At 39.9% G+C, this 26,715-nt stretch overlaps 1 protein-coding gene across 1 annotated transcript in view; it reads left to right on the plus strand.

Annotated features, from left to right (window-relative positions):
• Positions 1-1,166: 1,166 nt before the first annotated feature.
• PRDM2 (PR/SET domain 2) overlaps positions 1,167-26,715 on the plus strand; it is a 61,063-nt gene continuing 35,514 nt past the window's right edge. The window contains exons 1-6 of the mRNA XM_058039136.1: positions 1,167-1,225; positions 8,653-8,724; positions 14,663-14,780; positions 15,006-15,109; positions 17,553-17,705; positions 23,593-23,719. Of these exons, the coding sequence (XP_057895119.1) occupies positions 8,716-8,724; positions 14,663-14,780; positions 15,006-15,109; positions 17,553-17,705; positions 23,593-23,719 (511 nt within the window). The 5' untranslated portion in view covers positions 1,167-1,225; positions 8,653-8,715. The remainder of the gene's footprint in view (positions 1,226-8,652; positions 8,725-14,662; positions 14,781-15,005; positions 15,110-17,552; positions 17,706-23,592; positions 23,720-26,715) is intronic.

Consider the following 26,715-nt stretch of genomic DNA (forward strand, 5'->3'; position numbering starts at 1 on the left):
CACAAATGGGTCCCAAGCCAGCAACAGCCTGGGCCCCTCAGTGAGGGTCAGTCCCACATCACCTCAGTGACCCAAATAATTTCCCCTCACTCACCTCCTTGGGTTGTTTTTGTTGGTTTTCTGTTTTGTTTTGGTTTTTTTGTGTGTGTTTTTTTGTTTGGTTGGTTTTTTGGGTTTTTTTTGGTTTTTTTTTTTTTTTTTTTTTTTTTAAATTTCAGTCACAAGTGAGAACCCTGCGGAGCTGCTTTACTAGCAAAAAGAGTTTGGAGAACCTGTTGAGGTCTGGCAGAGGGCAGTGGATGGAGGTGGCTGGGGCATGTGGTGAGATCTGAAAGGGGCTCAGGGGATTGAGGGGTGGAGGGGATAAAGGGGGGAAAGAGGGTGAAGGGGGTAAAAAGGGATAAAGGGGATGGAGGGGAGGAAGGGGATGAAGAGGATGAAGGGGGAGATAGGGGTATAAGAATGAAGGCGATGAAGGGGAGGAAAGGGGTGAAGGAATGAAGGTCATGAAGGGAACAAATGGAATGAGGATGATGAAGGGGCTCTTGTGATATTGGGTATGGAGGCAATGTAGAGGGTGAAGGCCAAAGGGGCTGTTGGGGATGAAGGTGATGAAGGGCAGGAAGGGGATGCAGGGGATGAGAGCAATGAGGGTGATGAAGATGATGAGCGGCAGGAAGGGGGCATTAGGGATGAGGGCAATGAGGGGGATGACGATGAAGGTGATGAGGACGATGAAGGGCAGGAAAGGGTTGTTGGGGATGAGGGGGGTGAAGGACGGGAAGGGGTTCTTGGGGATGACAGGCATGATGACGATGAAGGCAATAAGGATGATGGAGCCAATGATGAGGGGGATGAAGGCGATGAAGGGCAGGAAGGGGCTCTGGGGATGAGGGTGATGAAGGGCAGGAGGGGCTGTTGGGCATGAGGAGAATGAAGGGCAGGAAGGGGCTGTTGGGGATGAAGGGCAGGAAGGGGCTGTTGGGGATGAGCACGATGCAGATGAAGGGCAGGAAGGGGCTATTGAGGATGAAGGGCAGGAAGGGGCTGTTGGGGATGAAGATGATAAAGCCGATGAAGATGAGGATGAGGGGCAGGAAGGGCTCGGGGGTCCCGCAGCGGGCCCTGCCCGCGGCCTCCCCCGAACGTCACTTCCGAGGCTGGAGACAAGATGGCGCCCGGACGGTGCCGGCGCTGAGGCCGCTCCGCCGCCAGCGGGGCCCGGGTGAGCGCGGGGCGGCGGCACCCGGCGGGCCGGGCCGGGCGGGCGCGGGGCAGAGCCGGCGGCGCTGGGAGCGGCGCCCGCGGAGCTGCTGAGGCTGCGGAGCCGCCCCGGTGTCCGCGGGGGGGGCGGCGGCCGGCGGCGGGAGGGCAGCGGCGGCAGGTGCGGGACCTGTGCCCGCCGGGACGCGGGAGCGCCTCGGGGAGGGGAAAGGAGGGTGGAGGATGCGAGGGAGGCCGGCTGGAGGAGGACGCTCCATCCCCTGGGCGGCTTTTTCAATCTTTTTATCTGGGAAATGCTGCCTCGGAAGTGTCGGCTGGCTCCTGGCGCTGGCAGCGCGATGCTGAGAGAACTCGGCTCTTTCAAAGTGTCTGCAGAAGTTGTGGCACTTGGCAGGGCCCAAAGCTCCTGCAGGTCAGTTCTGCCAAGTTGAGTGAGCAGGGCTTGGAGGAATTAACTCCGGAATTGGTTCCCCTCACTGGAAATGTCCATCTGTGAATTATTCTTCTTAGTCAGAGAATAATTCATTGTGCAGCGGGGGGAAAATATTTGGGGTGAGATGAAAAATATTAATCTAAGACATTCAGCTTAAGAGATGTATATTAAGTGCATTTTTAATTTGAAGGCAGAGTAGCCCGCGGAGCTTTGCTGATAACCATCTCATGGACAGGTAGCTGAACTATTCAGTGAAGTTTCCAGTGGTTTCAAATTCATATGAAGCTGCAAAATTTCCATTGTGAAGCAATAAAGAAAACTTTAGGTTGTTTCCAGCTGAGGAAGGAAGAGAAGGTGATGTGGCTGCGCGTGCTAAATGATCATTCAGTGGCAAGAGAATTATTTTTCTTATTTCACATTTGAGTGAGCGGCAGTGGACAGCTCTAGAGAAGAGCAGGGCTGCTTGTGCTTCTCATGCTGCCCCAGTTTGCTGTTCCCAGTCTGTGCTCTGGACTTTGGGCATGCAAAGTCTTCTCCAGCTAATTCAAATACACTAAATAGATTAGGGTAACTGGAGTTGTACAGCAGCATGGCATGTAATTATGTTCCTCACCAGGAACTGATTACAAGAAGTAATGGTTTCAAGCTGAAAGAGGGGAAGTTTAGGTTGGATATAGGGGAAAAATTGTTCCCTATGAGGGTGGTGAGGCCCTGGCACAGGGTGTCCAGAGAAACTGTTGGTGGAAGTGTCCAAGGCTGGGTTGGACAGGGCTTGGGGCCACCTGAGACAGTGGAAGATGTCCCTGCCCATGGCAGGGCGTGGGACTAAATGAGCTCTAAGGTCTCTTTGAGCCCAAGCCATTCCATGACTATGTTATTGTTGTCTCCTGACACTTACAACAATTCAGTAAAAATGATGGGCATGTTAAGAATTCCGGGCTGCTTTCCTTGATGTGGAGATTTCCAGCTCTTCCAACTGCAGGAAAGCCTAATGGTGGATCAGTGAGAGCATTGGCACTTTTCAGATGGACATCTGTGTCACTGATAGATGAAGAAGTGACTTTTAAGAAACAAAAGAACTTTTGGACTTGCAGAGACAGCAGTGAGAACCTGTTGTTTTTCAAAGAAGTGGCTCCCAGGGTTTGCTGGGACAGCAGTGCCTCAGTCCATAGCAGAGACCATAAAAACAGTGGAACCCTAGTTATGTTAATTAAAGGGCAAATCATCACTTTGGGTAAAGTATCTTTGCTGGAAGTGCCAGGGTAAGTGTGGAGTTTGGAGATTCCTGAGTTGGTGCCTGTTTTATGGGAATCCAAAGAGCAGCTTTCTACCAGCACAGCATGGAAGGTGGGGAACAGTGTTCAAGCACTTTTGTGCATTGAATAAAACACATCCTGTTTTTTATTATTGACAATTTGCTCGAGAATGGAAGAGAAGTAAAGCAGAAAGTCATTTTCTGTAACACCTGAAGTGACTCTGGAAGTCCATCCTGCAGTGCAGTGATGTCTCCATTCCCTTGTTCCACATAAAATCCTTGATCCTTAGGGATAAACAAGTAATATAAACTGTATAAAAGGGATGTGCTGCTTACTGGGTGTCTCTGTTGGATACAGAAATTCAGAGAGGTTTAGAGATGACCACTAATGCAAACCTGTGTAAAGTGCTGTAATATCTTTGTTGTTGAACTTGTTCTCATGGAAAGGGCAGACATGATCCTGAGACTTAACCCCTCAAATGACATAAATTCTTTTACCAATATGTTTTTTTTTCCACTGAGAATAAGCTGGAAAATATTTCTTCTGTGCCTCTGCTGTAGTCAAAAGTGGGAGGATGAGTCCTGTGTTGTGAAAAGAAATGACTGAAATCAGCTTTTTCACATAGTAATAATCAGCAGTGTACTTAGCTGAGAAAATTTTCATTGGGTTTTACTGCATTTGTGAGTCAAATTCAAATGCACTCATATCTGAAGATTGGAGTGGAATTTCTGCATATTTGCACTTGTTAGAGACTGGTTATTTTCTGTTGACTTCTCTTGACTAGTTGCTCTTTAATTAATAAACTTGGGGTTTGTGTTGTGTTGGTGATTTCTTGGCTTATTATCTTGGTTACCTGAGGTGTAGCAGTTTATTTGGGTTTGTGGCAGTTAGCAGAGCCTTTTTTCTTACTGGACAATAGATAATAGATTTTAGTGTTCAGAAAATAATTCTCTGACCATTTTCCCTCTGTTCTTATTCAGGCAGCCTTGAGTGACTGAAAAGTCTTTGCATTTAATGCCTGTCAATAGAAACAGGATGCCCTATCATAAAACATTCAACTTTTTGAGTTAACATGAACTTTGTTTTTAAATTGGCCAGCTTTATTTCACCTAAAGCATGGAAAATTCACGAGTGAGAGTATTTCAGCATTGAATCGAAAAACATGGAGATGTGTTTAAAAAAATGATCATGTGCTGCAGCTAGAAAGTAAAACAAAGGCAAGAGCTGTGCAGTATCCCAGGCTGAACCCTGGCCATGAGGAAAACAGGCTGGGGAGACTTTCAAGTTGTTCCTGGTGCTCTAATGAACGTGTTTTTACTGGAGCAGTGATGTAATGCATGGCCCATTTTCAGCTTCCAAAATAGGATTGATACTCTCATGCCTGCTCTTTCCTTCCTCTGCATTGGAAGCAGCGTTCTCTTTCAAAATGCTTTTGGATTCTGGGATTTAAAAAACCTCCATGTATAGAAATTACAAATATGGCTTATAAAACCAGATTATAGTCTTCTTAGTAAAACCTAGGAATGCTGACTAGTCTGATTGAGTTGGAAAGGGTGATCTGCAATGCTGGTTTTCAATAAAATTACTTGCTTTTGTTTGCAGACTTTATTCCTAATAATTTACAGGTTTTCTAAGGGAATATTTAAAATTCTGAAGCATAGATTTAGAAATAATTTCAAAATACTTTTTGCTTTAAGGATTTTGTTTTAGGGACCACAGTTTTTCCTTAAATACAAATACCTTGTATATTCTTTTATGAACCCAATATAATTTGTTGCCTAAAACAGAGCCTTTCAGAAAAAGAATTTTTTCTGTGACTCTAAGATAAGACAATGCAGTAGATCTTTCTCTGCTTGGTTTCTGAGATGTTTTAATGTCTTGAGTAAGTGTGTAGTATTTTTGTGATAATGAGATAAAGCAGTAAGTAGTAGTTTAAAATCAGTATGACTTGGCAACGTTTTCCGAGAATGAATTTTGAAATTCAGGTTTGAAAATTGAAATTTGAAAATTCAGTTGGGAAAGAACCTTAATTGTTCTTTCCTTAGGGCTGTCAGTGAATGGTTGAAGTTTATTGTGGTAAATGTTATTAATAATATCCAGGTCTTTAATAGGTTAGCTTATGTTGCTGTTGAGTTTGGATGAAAATACTTGTTACATGTTTTTATGGGGCTGCTGAGTGACTTTTTCAGAGTACTAAAGCAGTTGTTGACTGACTTTAAAACTGATTTAATGGGGCCATCATTGTGCCTTTAACAGAGGCCAGATTGGTTTCTCAGATGCTTTAATCTCTTGAGTAAGTGTGTAGTATTTTGGTACTCATGAGATAGAGCAGCGAGTAGTAGTTTAAAATCAATATGACTTGGCAATGTTTTCTGAGAATGAATTTTGAAATTTCAGGTTGCTGGTGTGTGTGCTTCACTTTTGGGATAGAACCTTGATTGTTCTGTCAGTGAATGGTTGAAGTTCACTGTGGTAAATGTTATTAATAATATCCAGATCTTTAATAGGTTAGGTTGTGTTGCTGTTGAGTTTGGAGGAAAGGGTGGGTGAAAATACTTGAATTTGATGGGGCAGGGTTATCTTTTTATACTAAAAACTACATGTATTTATTTAAAATAATTTTCTAATCCCTATCACTTATGTTTGTCTCTAAGCTAATCTAAAAGTGCCACTATTACAGCAGAAGATGGAGGACAAGAAAAAGGAGAAAGGACACACTTAGATTCTTCTATCTTGCTTCTTGAACTTCTATTCTAAGAACTTTAAAATTCTATTTTTTCGCATTGTGATAAATTCAGAATCATTCTATTCAGACTTTTTTGGTTGCAACTTTTTGCACAAAGCTGGTAATTGTTTCTGTGGGTTAAAATCAAAGGCTCGGGTGGTTTTGAGAAGCATTTTGTGGCTTGATTGGCCATTGCAGTTCTGTCCAGGCTGCCTCATGGTGCACTTTGCTGAGCTGTGTTATGGTACCTTGAGCACAGAATTTCTTATAATTACCCTTTTAACCCCTTTTACAACATAACAACAAACTATCAGTACATGCTTAACAATTATCAACTATTTTACAACAGTTTCCAGCCTATTTTTAACACAGTGATGAGAGTAAACACCTTGTTGGTACTCACTGATCCTGCTGGGAGCTGATGTTTATTCATATTTTTATTTATATTTCTTGAATTTGTTGGACTTTGTATACCAAAAGTTAAACCCTGAGTTTACTGTTACAGTTACTTCTGTTCTTACAATGTTTCATTTTAGGTACAAAGAAAACTAGTGGCTGCACACAAGACTCTGTTCAGTATTAATTTTATTTCTTTTCGAACACAATTAATCTTCCTTTCCACATGAATTCACTGTTAACAAAATAAGTAATGTGGAAGAGTGAAAAAATACCAAACTGCAGGTATAAAATTTTAATATGAAGTGTATATTTTAAATTAATAGCTTTAAAAATACTTCTAAAAGCTTTTGGTTTACTACAAATTTAATTTCTCACCTAATTCTGTTTTATGCTCAAGTGATAATTGGTAGTTGAAGGGATATGGAGTTAGTAGAGTCTGTTAGGAATCTGCAAAAACTGATTTGTATGAAAGTTTAACTACATCAGTTTATTAAGATGTGTTGTCATCTCCTAAGAAATACCATTGAGAGGTTGGGATACAACCTGTTGTATAAAAGTTGAATTAAATATTTACATATATATATAATATTTATTTATTTATAAAAATATCATTAGTTTCAAAAATTCCTTTTTAACTATTAATTCTTAGCAAAGTATTTTGAATTAGTATATAAAAAGAAAAAAAGTGTATTTTTACATCTTAAATGAAACAAAATAAGAATTTTCAATTTTTTTGAGTAATTTGTTTAATAACTGGGCTAAGAAAATTCAGCTTAGAGGAAATTTTTAGCTTGACTTTTAGGACTTTTGGGACTTTTCTTTTAACTCTGCAGCCCATCACTTTATTGCTATGTACTTGTCTCAGATCCTCCATGTTTAGTGTGGATAGTGATGGTGTTCAGTGTTTGCTTCTGTAAGAAAAGGCTTTAAATCCTTATTGTCTGTATATCTGGATTTTTGGGCTGGAAATGAAGTGTCAGAGGACTTTCCTGGACTCTTTTCCAGATTTGTGGTCAGAAGTGTTCATGAGGACAGCAATGATCTTTGGTGAGAGGGAGGAGGAAAGGTAGAAATGGGCAGGGAAACAGTGAAAGCAAAATTGATATCACAGCCTGGTGATCCTCAGGCTGTGTCCATAAGAGCTTCTGGCTTTTCTTAACTCTGTCAGTAATTGAATAAAAAATTGGTGTATAAAAATCTAGCCATTTGATACTAAAGGTAAGTTTGATTTCATCCCAGGAAATTACTTGACACCTCTCCCACTACACAAATTATTTCATTTATAAAATGAAGTTGCATGGGTTTTATCCCAATGAGCATTGCTGAGCTTTCCCTGATGTTCAGGCTCAGTTGTACAGATGTTTTTGCTGACTCCAGTTCTGAAATAAGTTAGAAGTCAGTAATAACCCATTCCAAAAGGAATGCTGTTCTTTGCACGTGTACAAGCTGCTCAGATGGAGCTCCTTATCCATAACTGGCAAACTTGGAATCCCTCAGAATCAGTTGCAGAACTGGAGCTGAAATACAGATGTTTCAGCTCTTTGTAGTATGAGAACACCAGGACAAAAGGAGTTAATCCTGGAAGAGGTGTCTACAACAGAAATATAATTTTCAAGGATGTTTTTCCTTTTCTTATGGATTTCTTAAGCAGTGTAACACTTGAATGATGCTTGGCAGTGTTGGCACTTTTGCACGGCATTAAAAATTCTTTCAGTGCAAAGATAGAGGGATTATATGAAATTTATTTGGAGTAGATTTTGCTTGAATTTATTTTAAATTAAATGTTAGTACTTATGCAGAGTACTTAGTAAAAAATTCAGTTGATCATTGTTATAGTAGGAGAACTAAAGACAGGAAGAAATAGCAGGGCTTGAATAAAGTGCTTTAAGTTTTAACTTTGAAAAATGAGGGATGGTAATTTATTGAAAATTCTGTATGACAATGGGTCTGAAAGTGTTTTGGGCCTAATTTGCAAAAACCTGTTTTGTGTACATTAACAAAGAAAGGAAGTGAGTTGATCTCAACCCTTAGATATGGCATCATTCTGTTTAGTTTTCCCTCAAGTTGTGAATTTCCAAACTTGATGCCTACTTGAACTAGGAATTTTTGTCAGATACCTTTTGAAATCTCTAAAAAGGAATTCAGAATTCATTCATGTAACAAAATACCTCAATACAGCTCAATTTAAGGAATATTTTCCTGTTTCTAATACAGAAGAGTAGAGACTACATGCATTTTTTAAATTTGAAAAACATGTAAGTCCTTCCATAATGGTTTGATATAAAATTGTAGAGAGATCTGACTCCTAAGTTATTGAAATATTCAATCTTGAGCAAACTGACTTACTTTAAAAAACAAATGGAACTATCTTACCTGAGCATATCTGTTACATCATCATTTAAAATAGGAAAAAGATTAATGCTAGATAACCTTGAGATTATTCAAACACATTTAAGCTGTGATAACAAAACTGCAGCTTGGAGCAGATTTTTTCTAAAGCAAAATGTTCTTTTTCTACAGATAATTTAGGAAGAGAAACCACAGCTCTGTGTACTTTCAGTTCAATGTGAATTTGTACATGGGCACATGTTACAATTGTCTGTTTTTCTTTTTAGGGTTCATGTAATCAAAGGAGTTTTTGTTGTGTGTATCTTTTCAGAACACAACAGGAATTCAAAATGAATCAGGTGAGTAGACATGTAAGACTTTATCAAAATACTTTGAACAGTTAATTATTAATAAGAAAAGTAAATCATCCACTAAGAAATGGTCTTTAAAATCTTCAGTCTCATTAAATTTCATCTTTGTCCATTCTGCAGTGTTTATGCTTGTGAGATGTCTGAGATGTTATGGATTTGAGGCTTTTGTGAATTCCCTTTAGCAGTGTGTAAGTTACTACTCCTGGCACCTCTTCTCATAACACTGCTCCAGAAAATTCAGTTTTCTCCTCAACCTGCACGTAACAATCCAGTTCCTTAAAAAAGTGGCTTGAAAATTGAAGGCTTCCATTTTTAAAAATCATTTTATAATCACATTCCTTATTCAAATGTGCAGAAAACAATCTGCCACAAATGGATTGATTGGGAAATGTCAGACTTTTCTGGAATGTGAAGTGTTTCTCCTGGAAGCAAGTGGAAATATTGAGAAAGCACATTTCCTTTGTGGAGCAGCACGAGTGTCCTGGCTGGAGGGGGTTCTTCTAACCAGCACCAACTGTGCAGCATTTTATTATGCATTTGTTTATCCAAACAAATAGGAATTGTCCATCAGTTTGTCTCACACACATTTGTGTGACTTACTTACAGAAAAAATACATGTGAATTCAAATTTTTCTCACAAATCCTCCTCCCTCTGGCTGATCTCACTGATATTATTCCATAGGATATCACACTGCACTAAAGGCATTTTTACTTTGCTGAAAAAGTCAGCCATGAACTTTATGAGTCAGAAACAACCACAGTACAAAATGTATAAAATGCTTTGTGTACTTCAATGCCTGTGGCTAATATGTGCTTTTATTATCCTTGTTTGATCAGCACAGGCTGAGTGCAGTTAGCATTTGCTGAAGTATTTTATCTGTGAAGTCATAGAGGTATATGCATAAATAATTACAACATGGAATGGGTTGGTGAGATGTTTCCTGTTGCTTTTTTTTCCTCTGATTTAAAGTAAAAAGTAACAATTGTATATGCAAAATATATGCCTTTTCATATAATGTATACACAAAATAATTACCTTTTTAATATATACAAAATTGTACCTATTAAAAAGGTAAAAATCAAAATATAATCTCTACCAGTGTTGAAATATGTATTGTGAAAAAACAAACTTGTATTATATCTATAGACAAATATTAATTATATATATATAATAGAAATATATATATAATAGAAATATAAAATAGAAATAAAATAAAATACAAATATGAATTATATATATAAAAATAGGAATATATAAAAAATAGAAATAAAATACAAATATGAATTATATATATAATAGAATATATAATAGAAATATAAAATAGAAATAAAATAAAATACAAATATGAATTATATATATAATAGAAATATATATAATAGAAATATAAAATAGAAATAAAATAAAATACAAATATGAATTTGTGTGGTGTCTTTTCTTGTCATTTCATTCACTGTTGGCAAGTGTAGTGCCAGGTCTGTATTAGAAATGTTTTTGCCTGATGCCAAACATCTTTCAAGTGGTTCATTCTCATATTTCTTTCATTCTGCTTGTCACTACTTTTGGTGTGACTTTGATGACCATGAAGCTAACTGGACTGGTGTTGATTTGGTTTATATGAAAAATCTGTTAGTTTTGTGGTTTATCCCACAGAAATCTTGAAGTGAAATCTTTTCTTAAATTCTTTGATATGGCCTTCTTGTTGTAAGGAGAAGAAAGATTAAAAAAACCCCCATCTGTTGTTGGAGTTATGTTTTTGGGTTTCTTGGAAGATTGCTGTCTCAGGATAGGCAGTCCTCTTTTGAAAGGATTTATTAGTTCATCAGAATAGCTGAATAATTTATTTTAAAAACCCTAAGCAAACGTGGGGTTTGATTGGTGGCATTATCTCAGACTGCAGTAAGACACAGTAGGAGGAATTTGGGTGCTACTGGGAAAACAGCAAGGCAGTGACTTAAAAAATGCTGAATGCAAAGGACATCTGCACTTGTTCTGAAACTTCCTCCCCTCATTCCTTCTGAATTTTTCAATGATTATTTCAAATATTTCCAATACATCTCAAATTTTCAAGCACATGAATTGTGTGAAATTGTGCAAAGGGTTCCCAGGTAAGGTAGAGACCTGTCTGCCTTCCCGTGCTGGCTGGCACAGCTACCCTTCCTCAAATACCTCCTTTAACTTCTCTGCCATCTCCTCCCTCCCTCTTCAGTGGCATCCTTTCCTTTATCTTCTCCTTTATCCTAATCCTGTTTCCACCCTGCCATGGCACTGCTGGCTGCCATTCATGGCACTGTTCAGGATTCTTTCCTTTTCACTCTGATCTTTTATCACCTGTAAGTATCTTGTTGCAGGTGCCTTTTCTACTCTGTTTAAATACTGTTTGTATCATTATAGACTAATCTGTGTCTGGTTCGTGAGCACAATGGCACTGAAAGTGGTGTGAAAATTTGCTTATTGTGTTAAAAAGTACTGTCAGAGTGTCTGGACTCTGGGTTTGATTCAAAAGGGAAAAGATTGTTTCAGTTAAGGCACCACTTCATGATCCTTTGGCATTGTCCTCAAGTCACCTCATGCTGGTTGATTTAAATGCTAGAATGTAGTTTTCTGATGAACTTCAGAGTAAGAAGCTTAAAAGTGAAATAAGCTTCAGGTGTTATTGTGTTCAAAATTGCAGCCTTGGAAGGAATGGAAAATACTGTGTTAGGGCTTCAGATAAATTCAAAAGTTGGCTGTAGGACATGCACAAGTGCACTACCCTTATCAAGGGGTGAATTTTGTAAACAGAAAAATAAATTTAAATGTGGTTGTGAAGTCTTGGTAGAAAAGTGATTGAAATGCAGTATTTCTTTTTGGTAGACAGACATTGCTTGGGGACAAGTTGTAATCTGGAAAAAGTTTCAAGTAGCTACATCTAAATTGCAAATAAAAAGAGATTGCACTGATTTGACTGAACAAAATTGTTTATTTTACTGTTTAGAATTTGATTGCTTGTTACCATTCATTTGAGGTGTGAAGTGCATTGTTGTGCAAAGGCCATGCCCAGTTTTCTGGCACTTGTGAGATCCATTAATGAGACAAGTGTTGGATGAATCTGAGTGTTGTGTTCTTTGAATGTCCTGCTAATCTCTGATTTATGCAGGTAGATGCACAATAAAATTCTGATTGTATACTGCTCCATACAAATAGATCTCTTAAATGGTAGAGCAGTTCAGGGATATTTGCAGTTAAAATGTGTGACTATTAAGGAATATACCAGAAAATCAAAGATTTCTCCCAGTGCTGTACACTTCTGTCTGAACCAGCTGAGTCTGTTATGATAGCTTAAAATTTATTTGCAGGGTTGAGATCTGAGATTTTGAACTGCTCATCAAAACACCAAAACCAACACTCTGCAAAGAAACCAAGCCCCCAAATGAAACCCAGCCAAAAATCCATCCTGCTTTTAGCTTAAAACTGGAAGTGCATCATTCTGAGAGCTGTCAGCCCCCCTCTTCTATTTCTGTGTATAACTTGTTAGAAACCACTGGGAAAAATAGCTTTGTTTCTCCCCTGATGAAATCCTGGGGTAATGTTCTGGGAAGATTTTTAGGTTTCTTTGATATGCATGTTTCTTTTTCAGCTGAGACATGGCTCCTTGCATATCAGTTCAAGGCAAACAGATGTCTGAAATCAGGCTGCTTTCATCAGGATTTTTCCTTTTGGGTTGTTAGAAGAGCAAAATAAAGCTTTGCTCTGCTTTGAATAGACTTCAGCTATTCTAACTATTGAAGAAGTATTTATCCCTGGTGTCTCCACTCTTGGATGGGAGAGGATTTCTGGCATTCTCTCCCTTCCATGGTTTCCAATTTGGGGGTCTTTCTCCCCTCCAAATAGCTCTCTGTGCAGCTGTTAAGGTTTATGAAGGCAGCACTAGAATAACCTTGCTCTCCCTCCACTTTTATAATTTTCCTCATTGTTGCAATTAAAACTGGCAGAAGATTTGTTCTTTTAACTCCACTCAGCAAATTGGGTTCTCAAATAAAGTGAAAATTATTGCCATAGCAGCACCGTGACAAAGACTGGGTGTTGAGGAGAAAGGGCTGAGAAGCTTTATTTTGCTTTAGAGAGAAAAAAATGAAATTTGATAGCATATTGAGAGGCTATTTTAAAATATATTTCCAGAACCTTTCAATGTATTTCAAAAGTACTCTTGAATGCTACTCAGTATTTTATTCAGTATGTGAAAATTTCTATTGTATCTCTGCTTTATGGTTATAGGTAAAAGCCAGAATAATTTCCATAAAATTTTAAGTTTATTTGGAAAAATTTCTCAGTTTAATCTCTTCCTAAAAATGGGTTCAGAGGTCAAGTATAACATCCTTAATATTAGAGTTGTTCCTGCCTTTGCCAGCAGTGTTTGTTCCTGACCAGAATGATTAGAGTTCCATATCAGAGGGCAGGGAGTTGTTTTAGGGCATGTGGTTCAATAAAGGCTTAAATTTCACCATGCACAGTTCATTTGGAATATGGACAGATTTTATAGGAAACTTTGCCTACTTGTAACTTTGAAATTCTGGTAATTTCTATCAGAAATAGTGTTGTGTTAATTCTAAGTGGGTAATAGGGAGCAGGTTGTTTTATGATGAGTGTGAGTAATAATAGTATGGATAAAATTATAAAAATAATATTGAACCTTGGAGGCTCCATAAAATGGAACTAATCACTTACTGGACAGTAAATAATTTATGAGCTTTATATTGCCAATCAAACTTTAATATAAAATATTTTAAAACTTCTTGTATTAATTATAAGCTGCTGACTAAAGTTCTGACGTGTTACTTGATGCAGGAAATATGAGTAACATTTATGATACTGAAATAATTACTACTAAAATCCTTTTATTCTCTGTTGCAGAGCAGTAAACTTGACATGCACATGGTTCAGTCACCAAGAACTGCAGTGACAGGAGAAGGGCAATGGCTTCATGCAGGCAGGGAGTGGCTTTAGGAAGGGTTTGGCTGTGAGGGTGGTGAGCCCAGAGAAGCTGTGGAGATCCCATCCCTGGAGGTGCCCAGGTTGGACACTGGGGCTTGGAGCAGCCTGGGACAGTGGAAGGTGTCCCTGCCATGGCAGGGGTGGCACTGGGTGGCCTTCAGAGATGGGATGTCCCCATTCCAAGGAGGAATCTCCACCACACTGCAAGAAGGGGTGTGTCAAAGATCCTGTTCACAAGTGGGGCATGACTTTCCTAGGATGAGAAAAGTGCTGGGCTGTCAGAGAAGTGTCCTCAGGCAGGTCATCAGCAGTATCCCTTGTGTGCTCCTTTATGGGGTGTTTTGTCAGCTCTGCCACATCTCCTCACCCTTAAAGGGATGTTGAACTTTGGGATTGGTGAGTCTGCCTGATTTTAGGATTATTCAACACCAAAAGCAGCGTGACCCCATCCCCTCCATTCAGCACTGACAGCTTTGCAAGGAGAGCATTTTGTTACCCTGTTCCAGACAGAACCTCCTTCTGCTGTAGTGAGTGGGTGGTGTATCCCCAGTGCAGGTTCTGGAGTGGTTAATTTACTGCAGCACACTCACTTCAATCAGCAGAGCCAGTGACTTTTCAGATTTTTTACTGTATGCACTTCTTGGAACTTTGAGTTTGATTTTCTCTTTAAGTTACTTTTCAATCTTTCTCACAAGTGGCACTTTGTCACATAAGGCAAGATAAGAAACTATTTTGGATTGCTTTTGGGGGACTGGTTAGGTTGAGCATGCCTGGAAGCCATTCTTGGAAAAAGGGAAATAAATGATTGCTAATATATGTGAAATCATCCTCAGCACGGTGAGTTTGGAAATTTTACTTTCATTGCAAGTCAGAAGGTTTTGAAGTTCCTGTGGGTTGATCACCTGCTGTGTAGCTGTTCTGCCTGTTAATGGTGGTTGCCTTTTTGACTTGTAGAACACAAGTGACTCCCCTGTTGCTGTGGAGACCTTGGATGATGTTCCTGAGCACGTGCTCAGGGGCCTTCCTGAGGATGTGAGGCTCTTCCCATCTGCTGTTGACAAGACTCGGCTTGGTGAGTGCTGCAGCTGTGAGAAGAGAATGAAGATTTTCAGTGACTCACATAAATTTGAGTTACTGTGAAAGCCTGGTGCCCTCCTGTGCTGGGTAGAGATAATGTCTGGTGTATTTGAGTGGACAGCTCCCCAGTCCAAGACAGACACATCTAATAATCTTAAAAATATGAATTCTGAATAGATTTGCTTAGATTAGTTTTAACTCCTGTTACTTGTCTCCTCAGGTGTCTGGGCAACAAAATCAATTTTGAAAGGCAAGAAGTTTGGACCATTTGTTGGTGACAAGAAAAAAAGATCTCAAGTTAAGAGCAATGTGTACATGTGGGAGGTAAGAAACAGCTTGTAAATGGGAAAATGTGCTTGTCACCGGGTCAATATTTTTTATTTAGCTTTTAATTTTCCAGATATTTTAGAAATAAACTTGATATAAGGTAATTGCCATCTGTCACTGCCATTACTAATGGTTATTTATAGACACTTGGATAGAAAAACTATTCTGAATTACAGAGCTTTATAAACCATTGGCATTGTTTGAAATTGTTGTATTTCTTGCATGCTGTGTGTGGATCACAGTTGCCCTTAAGAGTTTGTTGCTGATCTTTTCTTTGTTGGCTTCAACCCTGAGTGCAACTGAGTGCTGTCAACTGCTTATGAAATCAGGGAAATTAGGAGGATGTGGAATCTCTAAAGGAAGCCACATCACTCCTCATTTAGCTCTTTGAAGATCAGCTTTTGGAGTTTTTGTAAGAGTTCTCAAGTGTTGCAGTGTTTCTTGTGCTGGGCTTGCCTTGAAGCAAGTGCTGTCTGGGCAGCTGAACAGCTCTGGAAGCTCCACTGTAAAATATATGTAAATAAATTTATATTTTAAAATATAAATGCCATAATCTGGAGCTGAATCCCTTTTACAGTCTCTTTAAGGCAGTTCATAACCACTTCCAAAGATTCTTCAGTCTTTCTGAAGACAGACACAGGACATGGTTTTAGCAAAGTGAATAGTCAAGGAGGGGAGGGGTTGAGGAATAGAATGTTCTGGAACATGGAACACTGATAATGGTCATCCATCCTTCTGTCCCCTTGTCTGCAAAAATGGAATTCCCTGAAACACTAAAAACATACACAGAGCTTAGAGTTAACCTCTATCAGAGGAATTGATCTAGAACATTGCTATAAATGCAAATTACCCTTTAAAAAGGCAATGCAGTTTTCAAGTATAATGTTTGTTGTACTGAGCTCATGCTATCACAAACTCCACTGCAGAAGGTATCTCCAGTTTTGATCTGTTACAGGAACATTTGCTGAGATGAAATCAGTCAAGTAAATTATTGACCTTACAATTGTGTTTCTCAGTGCTGGATGCTGAATGTTCATAGTGGATATTTTTACAATTTGTTTTTACAATGCAGGGGATAATGAAAACCCTTGTTAGATTCCAGATTAATTGTGTGTTGTTTTAATAGTGATTTTAGAGTTAGAAAAAGGCAGCTAAAATGAGACTGCAACAGTTGGTCTCATATGCTGATACCTGAAACCAGTCCAGAAATCTGAACTGGTAGAAAATATGGTTTGTAGAAGGATGGTGATGTGTAGGAGCAGCTTAGACACTCAACTTGAGGAACAACCTTTTCCAAAAGTGTTCCATTTGCTTCTTTAGTCAAATTAATCTGAATTTAAAAATAAGGCTTCAAAAACTGGCATCTCCAGTCAATTTTAATGGTGTTGAACTGTCATACCAGAGGCTCATTGTGAAAAATACAAGTTGTGTGTGTCAGTATTCCTCTGTATCTGAGGAGAGAACATATTTTCCTTTTCTACTGGTGAAAAGCCACAGTTGGGAAAGTGAGAACAAGTGTCTGAAAAGGCAGGGAAGTGCTGTTCAGAATGACTGGCACAGCTGTGCTGAGTGGGTTTTATTGTAGTACAGGAATCACTTCAAGACAGTGTTATGGAGAGGAGTTGGAGCTATTTTCCTTCTCACAGTGCACAAGGCCTTTAAACAATGTTCTGTAAGTGAGACTGTAATATTCTGTAAATTAGAAAAGCAAAAAAGTATTTTGGTTTATGGAAAACCCATAATAATATAAAAACACAGTACAGTTATACATACATATATCTATAAATATATATATAAAAGTAATCAATAACTACATTTAGACATATTTTCCATATCTGTTTAGCTCTCCCACAGTATTGGAAAGTAATTGTAAATATTGCATATGTAATTTTTAGTATAAAAAGATAACACTGCCCGGGGGCAGGCAGAGTGTCTCTGACTGTCCTGCTGGATGGACCTCGGCTGGGCAGGAGAAAGAATTTTAATAATAAGATGCAATAAACAACTTTGAGACCAAGAAATGAAGAGCTCTGACTCCTTCTTCGACTGCCAGACTGGGAAAAGAGACTTTGTGACACATCTGGGGGCCTCAGTGACCAACTAGAGATCCCGAGAGTTGCCTTTAAAGTTTTTCAAGATATTTACATTCACTTAACAGACACATTCACCGCCCATTGGTCATAAGAGAGAAACAAAGTTCTCAATATGTGAACAAGGAGCCACATCATTGTGTGAGCCAGCTAAAGTCTGGATCTTTTCATTTTCTCTCTTCCATCACATTGTCATAGGGACAGCCTTGGTGTCCTCGAGAGAGATACGGGGCTTTCCTTATCTTCAAGAACAGCACAAAATACCTTCCCTACACCTGAGAGGGAAGGATTCAGAGAATGCCCCATTTCAGTGCTGTGGTGTGAGCAGGTGTCCCTGTGCCTTCCCACAGGTGTATTACCCCAACCTGGGCTGGATGTGTGTGGATGCCACTGACCCAGAGAAGGGCAACTGGCTGCGCTACATCAACTGGGCGCGCTCGGGGAAGGAGCAGAACCTCTTCCCCCTGGAGATCAACAGGACCATTTACTACAAGAGCTTAAAGGTACCTCTGCCTGAACAGCTGCTGCTTTGTTTGGTGTCTTTTATTTTCAATACTTTTTATTCTGCTTCATTAAAAAACTTTTTTCTTACTATTTTTATATATATATATATATATACACACACATATATATATACACACACATATATATATACACACTATTATATATGCTATTGTATATACTATTATATATATAATATATATTATATATAATATATTATATACACATTATATGTATTATATATTATATATTATATATACATTATATATAATAGAATAGAATATGGTATAGTATAATATGGTATAATATAACATAACATAAATTATATAAAATGTATAAATAGATAATGTATATAATATATATGATATATATTATATATATATAAATCTATATTATATATTTATATTAAAGAGTTTGAAACATTTTATATATACTATATATAAAAATATATAGTATATATACTATATATAAAAATATATAGTATATAAAAGATGCATAATATAGAATTTATATTAAATTAATATAAATTTCTAATATATCTATAAATATATATAAATATATATAAATAATATAAATATATAAATATATATATATATAATATGTATATTTGTATTAAACAAAGTTTGAAACGTTTTATGGAACATATTTAAAACACTGCAAATGCTACACATCATTGGTATAAATCCTTATCTGCCAATACATTTGACATCAGATTTACTGTTAAACTACTGGGTGTTTCAACACTAAGTCTGTCTTATTGAGTAATGATTTGCTGTAGCACCAAATTTGATGCACACTAGAGCAATAAACTACACAGTATATAAAATATTTTTCTGTTTTTATAGATACCAAGACTCCTGCTGAGGATGTTTTTGCAGGAATCAGTTATTTTTTTGGTCTGTGCATTGTTTGACAAAGTTTGGCTGTCAAGACACTTCTGTGGGTAGCTCCATGAAACCATTTCTCATGGTTTTATACCATTTTGGTTTTGTTCAGAGAGTGAGGGGAAGGCAGGGAAAAGGGTGTAATTCCTGGAGCATTTTATCTCCCAAATCAAGAAAAAAAATGGTTTAACTATAATGGTGGAGCATGTTAAGAATATTGTAGCTCAAAAGTATTTCTTGAATCCCTGATCAAGACCTCCTAGCAGTGAGTGTGTGTAGCTTGACTTTATTTAAAATACTTTTGGGTGTTCTAAACATTTTCTGAACTTTGTATTGAAGTAGAGGTTCACTATTGCCAGCCAGACTGGTGGCTTCTCTGCAGTGTTATTCACAGAGACAGGCTCCAAATATCACCCTGTAGCCAGCCTTGATTTGTCCAGACACTTTAGCTTGGATTTCTTCTCCCTTTGCCCACAATTCCACTAGCTCATTAACAGAGGTGTGTCTTTGGAATCACTCTAACATTTTAAATTTCTGCAATGTTTCAGTCCTGGCAGAGACAAGCATTCACATATTTAAAATTTGTTTATTTGATGGATGATCATGCACTTCAGAAAATAACTGTAATGCTAAAAGAGGCTGAGCACTGCTGACAGAATAACAAATACCTTGTCTCAGCACTGGAATATCCTTTTGTTCCTTTGACTGTTGTCTCTTGCAATTTGATGAATTTTATCCCAGTCACACCTTACTGCTAACTGAGACAAAGGAAGGCACATAATAAAGAACATCTTAAATGTCTTTATCTTTTGCATATAATGTTAGCATCTCTACACTGCCATTTCAAATTGCTGTAAATTTACCAGCCCAGATATGAACACATGGTTCTTTCCTGATCTTTATCAAAATACATAAATTATGGGGAGTTCCATTTGCTGACAAATAAACAGCCCAGGTTTTATTTACCCCCAAAGGAGAATTCAACTGGCTTGTGTGTAATTTTGTTCTGCTTTACCTTGAAGCATTGAAAGTAAAGTCATGAGGTCTTATTTTTTCTGAGGTTTCCTTTACAGAATCACAAGGTTGGAAGATCATCGAGTCCAACCCAGCCCCAACACCTCAACTAAACTTTGGCACCCAGTGCCACATCCAGGCTTTGTTAAACACCCCCAGGGATGGTGACTCCACCATCTCCTCAGGCAGAACTTTATCAGTACTTTATTTAGCTTTTGGTAGGTTTTTAATTTGTAAATTAAACAGGCTGATTTCCAGGCCTCATTGCTGAAATGACAAAGTCCAAATTTGCTTGGTGCAGAACCTCAGAACTGTAGAGCTTCAACTTCCCAGTTCCCTGCTCTCAATGAATAGTCATGGAATAGAACTTGTGATTGAGCACAAGCAAATGTTTTTCTCTTCCATCTTCATCTTTGCTGAAGGGCTGAGGGTGTTTTTGAGCTGCTTTGCATCTGCTTTCCCCAGGATTGCTGGGTGAGAGCTGTGAGGGAGCAGCTTAAACTCGTGATGCAGTTTCAGCTCTTCCTGCCCCTGCTCATGGGAGGAGCTCTCTCTCTGGTGCTGTTCTGCAAAAATTCCAGTTCTGAAAGTTCTAGTAAAAGTAAAATACAGTGAAAACTCAGTTTCAAAAAGTCTTCTGAAGAAGCTTGGCTATGAAACTGTCCCTGATTAAAATGAAATTAATTTGCTTGTGGAAGATTGTTTTGCCCAACAGGTTTACAACACCTCAAGATCCTCCCTGTTACATGGGAGAGAGCAACAAAATGTTGGGTTGTAGAGTGTGAAATTCACTCAGGTAAATGTCAGACTGCTCACTTGGGTTATGTTTGGTGAGATGAGGCCACACCCAGGTGCAGAAGCACAACAGCACAGTAAAATGCTGTGTCTGTGGTGAAAAATAGAAACTCTGATGAGGTTGGGCAGGCAAATGCCTGTCTCAGTCTGTACAAGGCACATTAGAGTGCTTGAATGTGCACAATTAATTGTGCTGAAACCTCTAAGGTTACTTGGGTTAGGTTAATAACTTGTTGGGATATTACTCTTGAAAATAACAAATTTTGAACTATAAAGGAAATACACAGATTAAGGACAATTCAATGTTGCAGTTAAAACAAAAAGCACAAAAAAGTGTGTGGGGATTATTAACCTAATCAACCTTCCCAAAATTCATCCCTTTTTTAGCCAGGCTGTCCCAGTGTGACACTGCTGCACCAAGGCTCTGTAGGGAATAGTTTGGAGGAGGTTGGGCTGTGGAGTTGTCACAAGGAGGAAAATTGGTGGCACAAGTGGCACTTGCTCAGTGCAGTCCTGCTCTAGGAGGGAGCAGCTTTAATTGTCTGGTTTTGAAGCTGCTGCATCTCATTTTAGAACTACAAGGTTACAGGGCTTAATTGAGATTCTAGAGCAGTCACAATAAAACTAAATTCATCAAGTTCAACCTTAGCTCCAGCCATGCAGCCAACAAATTACTGTTCATTACCACCCTGTGTTTGCATTGCCTGGAAACTCCTCCAGATCTTTTGTATTTTTTTAGATGATAAAGGGTTTTTTGCATCAGACAACACTGCTGCTCACCACCTCCAAGGCCATGCAAATAATTTTGCCTCTATTTATCCTATCAGGCCTCTGGAACTGAGGGAAGCCAAGCCATAGGCTTTGCTTGTGTTATAACTTACTCTTCCCTTGCTTGTTGGGATCTTGCACCTCTTGTTGTTCCAGTGTCTGGGGGTATGATGAAAATTACCACCTTTATCATGTGCTGTGAGACCCACTAAAAATGGGCTGTAGAAGAAAGAAATCCTCATTTTCTTCTTGCTACAAAATTCCCCTTTGGCTTCAGACTGGAAATAACAATCTGAGGACAACCTTGGCTCTGATGTAATGACTGAAAATAGGATTTGGTCTCCACCAGCCCCGTGTTCATTCATTAACCCTGAAAAAGGAGAATTGAAGTTAAAGCATTTAAATTTTTCTTGGTTTTGGGTAAAATGCTTCAGGAAATGGAGAAACAATGAGGAAGATTTAAAAAATTAAAATCTTCAGTCTGCCACCTTGGGGACTTACTAGTTTGAGTCTGATATTTTAAGGAGTGTGGGAAATGAACTGATCAATAAAGTTTCTTTTGTTGGCAGTGCTGGGAGTATGAGTAGCATTTGCAGTGATGCCCATTGGACTAATTTAGTCTGTGATTTTTTTAAAAATTTGATTAAAAAGAATAGAAATAATTTGGAATGGCAAGCAAAGCTTTGATTTTTGTGTTGAAGTGTATTTATTAAACATGTTCTAGTTATCTGTATTCCCATTAACCCACTGTGACAGTCTTTTCCTGGATCTTTAGAATTTGTTCCAGATCCCAGCTGTAGTGGCTGCCTGAGCAGTAAATTATTATTATATTATAATTAATTAATGTTATTTAAAGCTGTGTATAAGGTGGGTATGTTTGTCCCAACATGGCTGCTCTCTGGAAAGAATTAGCAGTGTATGTGTGTATATATATATATATATATATATATATATATATATATGTTTTTAAACAATATAATTTTTTTTCTTTTTTTTTTTAACAATATACTTATATATAATATTCAGAACAGTGAGCACTAGGATTTAAATCAGTGTCACTATTTGAGGAAAAACCACAATTTGGGACATTACAGCTGGAAAGTTCATGCTAAAAATAATAATAACAACAACAACTTTGTATTAATTATCAATACAAAGACTATATTAATAATTAACTATAGTAATATTAACTAAAACTGTATTAATATTACCTCTGTATTGTCAGGAACTGTAGTTGGGCCAAAGATCAATGGATACAAATTGAAAGAGGGGAAGTTTGGGTTTGATGATTTTTGGGTTTTTTTGAGATTTTGTCTTTTTTTCCGATTTTGACTTTTTTGTGATTTTTTTTCCTAGTCTTTTATTTTTTGACATTTTTAGGGTTTATCTTTTATTTCAGTATTTCTCTGATCTTTTGTCTTGTCACTTTTCTGGAGTTTTTCTGTGTTTTCCTGTGAATTTCTTGGGGGTGATTTTTTAATGATATTTTGTGTTCTGGGGGTTGTGTGGGTGTTACAGTCTGTGAGGAGGTTTTGGGGTTGTTTTTGGGGGTGTTTCAGTGCTGTTCTGTGTGTGTGTTACAGTCCATGATGAGTTTTTGGGTTGTTTTTGGCTGTTTTGTGTGTTGGTGCTGTTCTGTGTGTGAGGTTTTGGGTTGGTTTTGGGGTGTTTTTGGCTGTTTTAAGTGTTTTTGGCTGTTTTGTGTGCTGTTCCGTGTGTGTGTTACAGTCCATGACGAGTTTTAGGGTTGTTTTGGGGGTTGTTTTTTCAGTTGTTTTTGGCTGTTTTGTGTGTTGGGTACTGTTCCGTGTGTGTCTGTGAGGTTTTGAGTTGTTTTTGGCATTGTTTTTGGGTTGTTTTGGGTAGTTTTTTGCTGGTTTTGGTTGCTTGCTGCTGTTCTGTGTGTGTCTGTGAAGTTTTGGATTTGGTTTAGGGTTGGTTTTGGGGTGGTTTTGGCTGTTTTGTGTGATGGTGCTGTTCCGTGTGTGTGTATTACAGTCCATGATGAGTTTTGGGGTGTTTTTGGGGTGTTTTTGGCTGTTTTGGTTGTTTGGGTGCTGTTCTGTATGTGAGAGGTTTTGGGGCTGGTTTTGGGGTTGGTTTGGGGTGTTTTTGGCTGTTTTGGTTGCTCGCTGCTGTTCCGCGTGTGTGTGTTACAGTTTTGGGGTTGTTTCTGCATGATTTTGGGTTGGTTTTAGGTGTTTTTTGGGTTATTTTGGGCTGTTTTGGTCGCTCGCTGCTGTTCCCCGTGTGCCCGGCGCGGCCCGCGGCGCTCCCTGCACTGCGCCCTCCGCCCGCCAGGCGGCGCGCGGGGCGGCGCCCTCGAGGCTCGGCGGGAGCAGCGCCGTGGGCGCCGCCGCGGCCGCTCCCCGCCCCGCCAACAACGCGCGCTCTGATTGGCCGCGCGCCCTGTGTTGTGTCCCGGCAGCCAATCGCGGCGGGAGAGGAGCTGTTGGTGTGGTACAATGGCGAGGACGACCCGGCGATAGCGGCCGCGATCGAGGAGGAGCGAGCGAGCGCCCGCAGCCGCCGGCACTCCCCGAAGGCCCGCAGAGGTACGGAGCGCACCGGCCCCGCCGCCGCCAGCGCGCGGGGCAGCCCGGCCCGCGGCCGCCGTGACCTTCCGCGGCCCGAGACAGGAGGGTGGGGAGGGCCCAGCCCGGCGCGGCCCGGCCGGCGGCGCCGCGGGCGGAACGTGGAAGTTGCGGCTGGAAAAGTTGGGAGAGGCGGCGGCGGCGGGCACGGGGAACGGCCCGCTCCGCCCGCGGGGCCGCGGCAGCCGCTGCGATCCCGTGTGGGGCCGGGGCCGAGCCCGCCGCAGCCGCGGTGCCTTCTTGGGAAAGGGAGCGGAGTCCGGACCGGCCTGATCCCTCACTGGGAGAGCGGGCGGAGCTCGGGGTGCCCCGATCCCTCACTGGGAGGGCGAGCGGGGCTCGGAGTGCCCCGATCCCTCACTGGGAGGGCGAGCGGAGCCCGGGGTGCCCCGAGCCCTCACTGGGAAAGGGGACGGATTCCGGGGTGCCTCGATCCCTCACTGGAAGAGCGAGCTGAGCTCGGGGCCGCTTTTCACATGCGGGAGGAGGAGGCTGAGCCCGGGGTACCCCGATCCCTCCTTGGACAAGCGAGCCGAGCCCGGGGTGCTCCGATCCCTCCCTGGGAAAGCGAGCGGAGCTCGGAGCTGCCTCGATCCCTCCGTGGCAGCGGGAGCTGAGCTCAGGGTGCTGCGATCTCTCCATGGGAGAGCGAGCTGAGCTCGGCTGCCCCGATCCCTCCCTGGCAAAGGGAGCTGAGCTCGGGACTGCCCCGATTCCTCCTTTGGAAAGGGAGCGGATTCCTGGGCCGCCCCAATCCCTCCCTGGGAAAGCGAGCTGAGCCCGGAGCTGCCCCGATCCCTCCCTGGCAGGCTGAGCCCGGAGCTGCCCCGATCCCTCCCTGGCAGGCTGAGCCCGGAGCTGCCCCGATCCCTCCCTGCAGGCCCAGCCCGGGCCCGCGGCCGCCGCTCTCTCCTCGGGCAGCGGAGCCGAGCCCGGGCCGGTCCCGCTGTGGAGGTCGCGGCCCAGCCCGGGCCCGCTCCGATCCTGTGGGAAGGGCAGGCTGAGCCCAATGAAGAATTCCCTTCCTGTTCTTCCCCTGCGGTTTTTAATTTCTTGTTGTTTCTAGGCCGATTTGCTGGTTCTGGAATTTGGCAGGATGGGAATGGCTGCTCCTGGCTGACTTGGGCCGGGGAGGGAGGGTGGGACAGAGTTTGGGGTGCTATGAACGCGTTGTTCCCTCTGTGAATACGCATGTCAGAGCAGACATCCTTTATTTTTTCCATTACTAATTCAGCAGCAGGGTTTTTTAGAGTGCGTGTGCCTCCACGCGTGGCCTTATATAACTGACATTTTGCCTAACGTTTTAGGCCAAAATCACAACAAAGCCTTGACTTACAGGGACTCGATATAAAAAATGGAAATATTCAGTTGCAGCACGGATGTATCAATTCCTATTGCATGGGAATATGTACATTTTGGAGTATGTACGTTTTGATATTCTCAAGAAGCTAGAAATGAGCTGAAAAAAGTTCATTATAATCATTATAATTTTTTAAACTTAAAATGTAGCTCCTGATCTTACAGGTAGTGCAGATGACTGGAACTCAGATTGGAAACAAGGTCAGATATTGAAAACATTATTGTGTAAGTATTTTATTTGAGATTGAGGAGCGAGTGCTGTAACTGTAGTGCAACACAGTTATTTTGAACAGTATTTCACAGGTTAAGGAAATACAAGCTGAAATTCAAGCACTGAGTTTTACTTTATAATGAAAAAGCATATTTAGCACATATATTAGAAGCACTTGGTAAATTACAGGCTGTATTACATTTTTTTTCCTAAATCTGCATTATTTTAGCACATGGAATTTGTGTGCCTATGATTTACCTGAAAAGCTAGAAAAACAACCTGCAAGAATTTGATTATATGATAAATCAGCAAAGCCAGACAGAATAATTTCTGAGGTTATTTTTCATGGCATAGAAGTTTGATTTGCATTCATGAAGTTATAGGTAAATATACCAGTAAACTAATTTGGTTTCTGGGTTTTGATTTTATGCTCTTTTTTAGGTTTTGTGTTTTAACTGTTATGGATTTTACAGATTTCATAATTGGGAACAGTAAATCTTTTCCCCCTTTTTATAAACACAAGCTCCTTACTGAGGCTCACAGATATTGAATAAAAAGCAACCCAGCAAAAACCAACTCCAAGCACAATATTCATGAAACATTTGAGAACAACCAAGAATAATCTATTTATGGAGTTATACCCTTGTCTCGTGAAGCAGAAAGACTGAATTCTCAGCATTTAGTTGATTTGAATTGTTAAAGTTTCAGCTCTAAAATGATAAGGCAATTCATTGGATATTTTGACATTTTATAGTTCTGTTATTTACAGGTTTCATTGGATTTTTTTTTTACTTTGCATTTACTCTCAGTTTTTTAGTGTTTATAGTAACATCTGCTAATATTTGCAATTCACAGCAATCTTTTTTCAAGAAATAAACACTTTTTTTCCTGCAGTGAGGATTCCAGAATGGTTTCTGCTCATATCCCTGCTTTTGTAGATTCAGCTGCATCCTTGGATGGGGAAGCTTCTTAACCCTCGACTTGAGGGCTTTGGGGAAATAAAGGAAATTATGATGAACATGATTGAAAAGTAATTAAATTAAAAATAGATAGTTCTAATTGTATGATACAAAGGGATAGAAGGAGAAAGATTTATTTTTTTTTTTGTGATTTAACTTTATGTATGTGAAAAATTGAGAGTCAGTATTAAGGTAATATTTAAATTAAATAGCAATTTAAGAAACTTGCTACAGAGGAGCTCCTCCAGGGGACTGTGAAATTTGAATTCATTAGTGACCTAAACAGATCAATAAATTTTTTAGATTTTATTTTGGCCTATGTTGCACACTGTTGTCTTACATATTAGAAGAAAATACAACCAAGTAAGAATTGTTAAATTCTAATAATTGTGAATTAGTGTGTCCTTTAGGAACACATTTTCCAGACA

Source organism: Melospiza georgiana, chromosome 22 (genome assembly GCF_028018845.1).
Source record: "Melospiza georgiana isolate bMelGeo1 chromosome 22, bMelGeo1.pri, whole genome shotgun sequence".
NCBI classification, from domain to species: domain Eukaryota; kingdom Metazoa; phylum Chordata; class Aves; order Passeriformes; family Passerellidae; genus Melospiza; species Melospiza georgiana.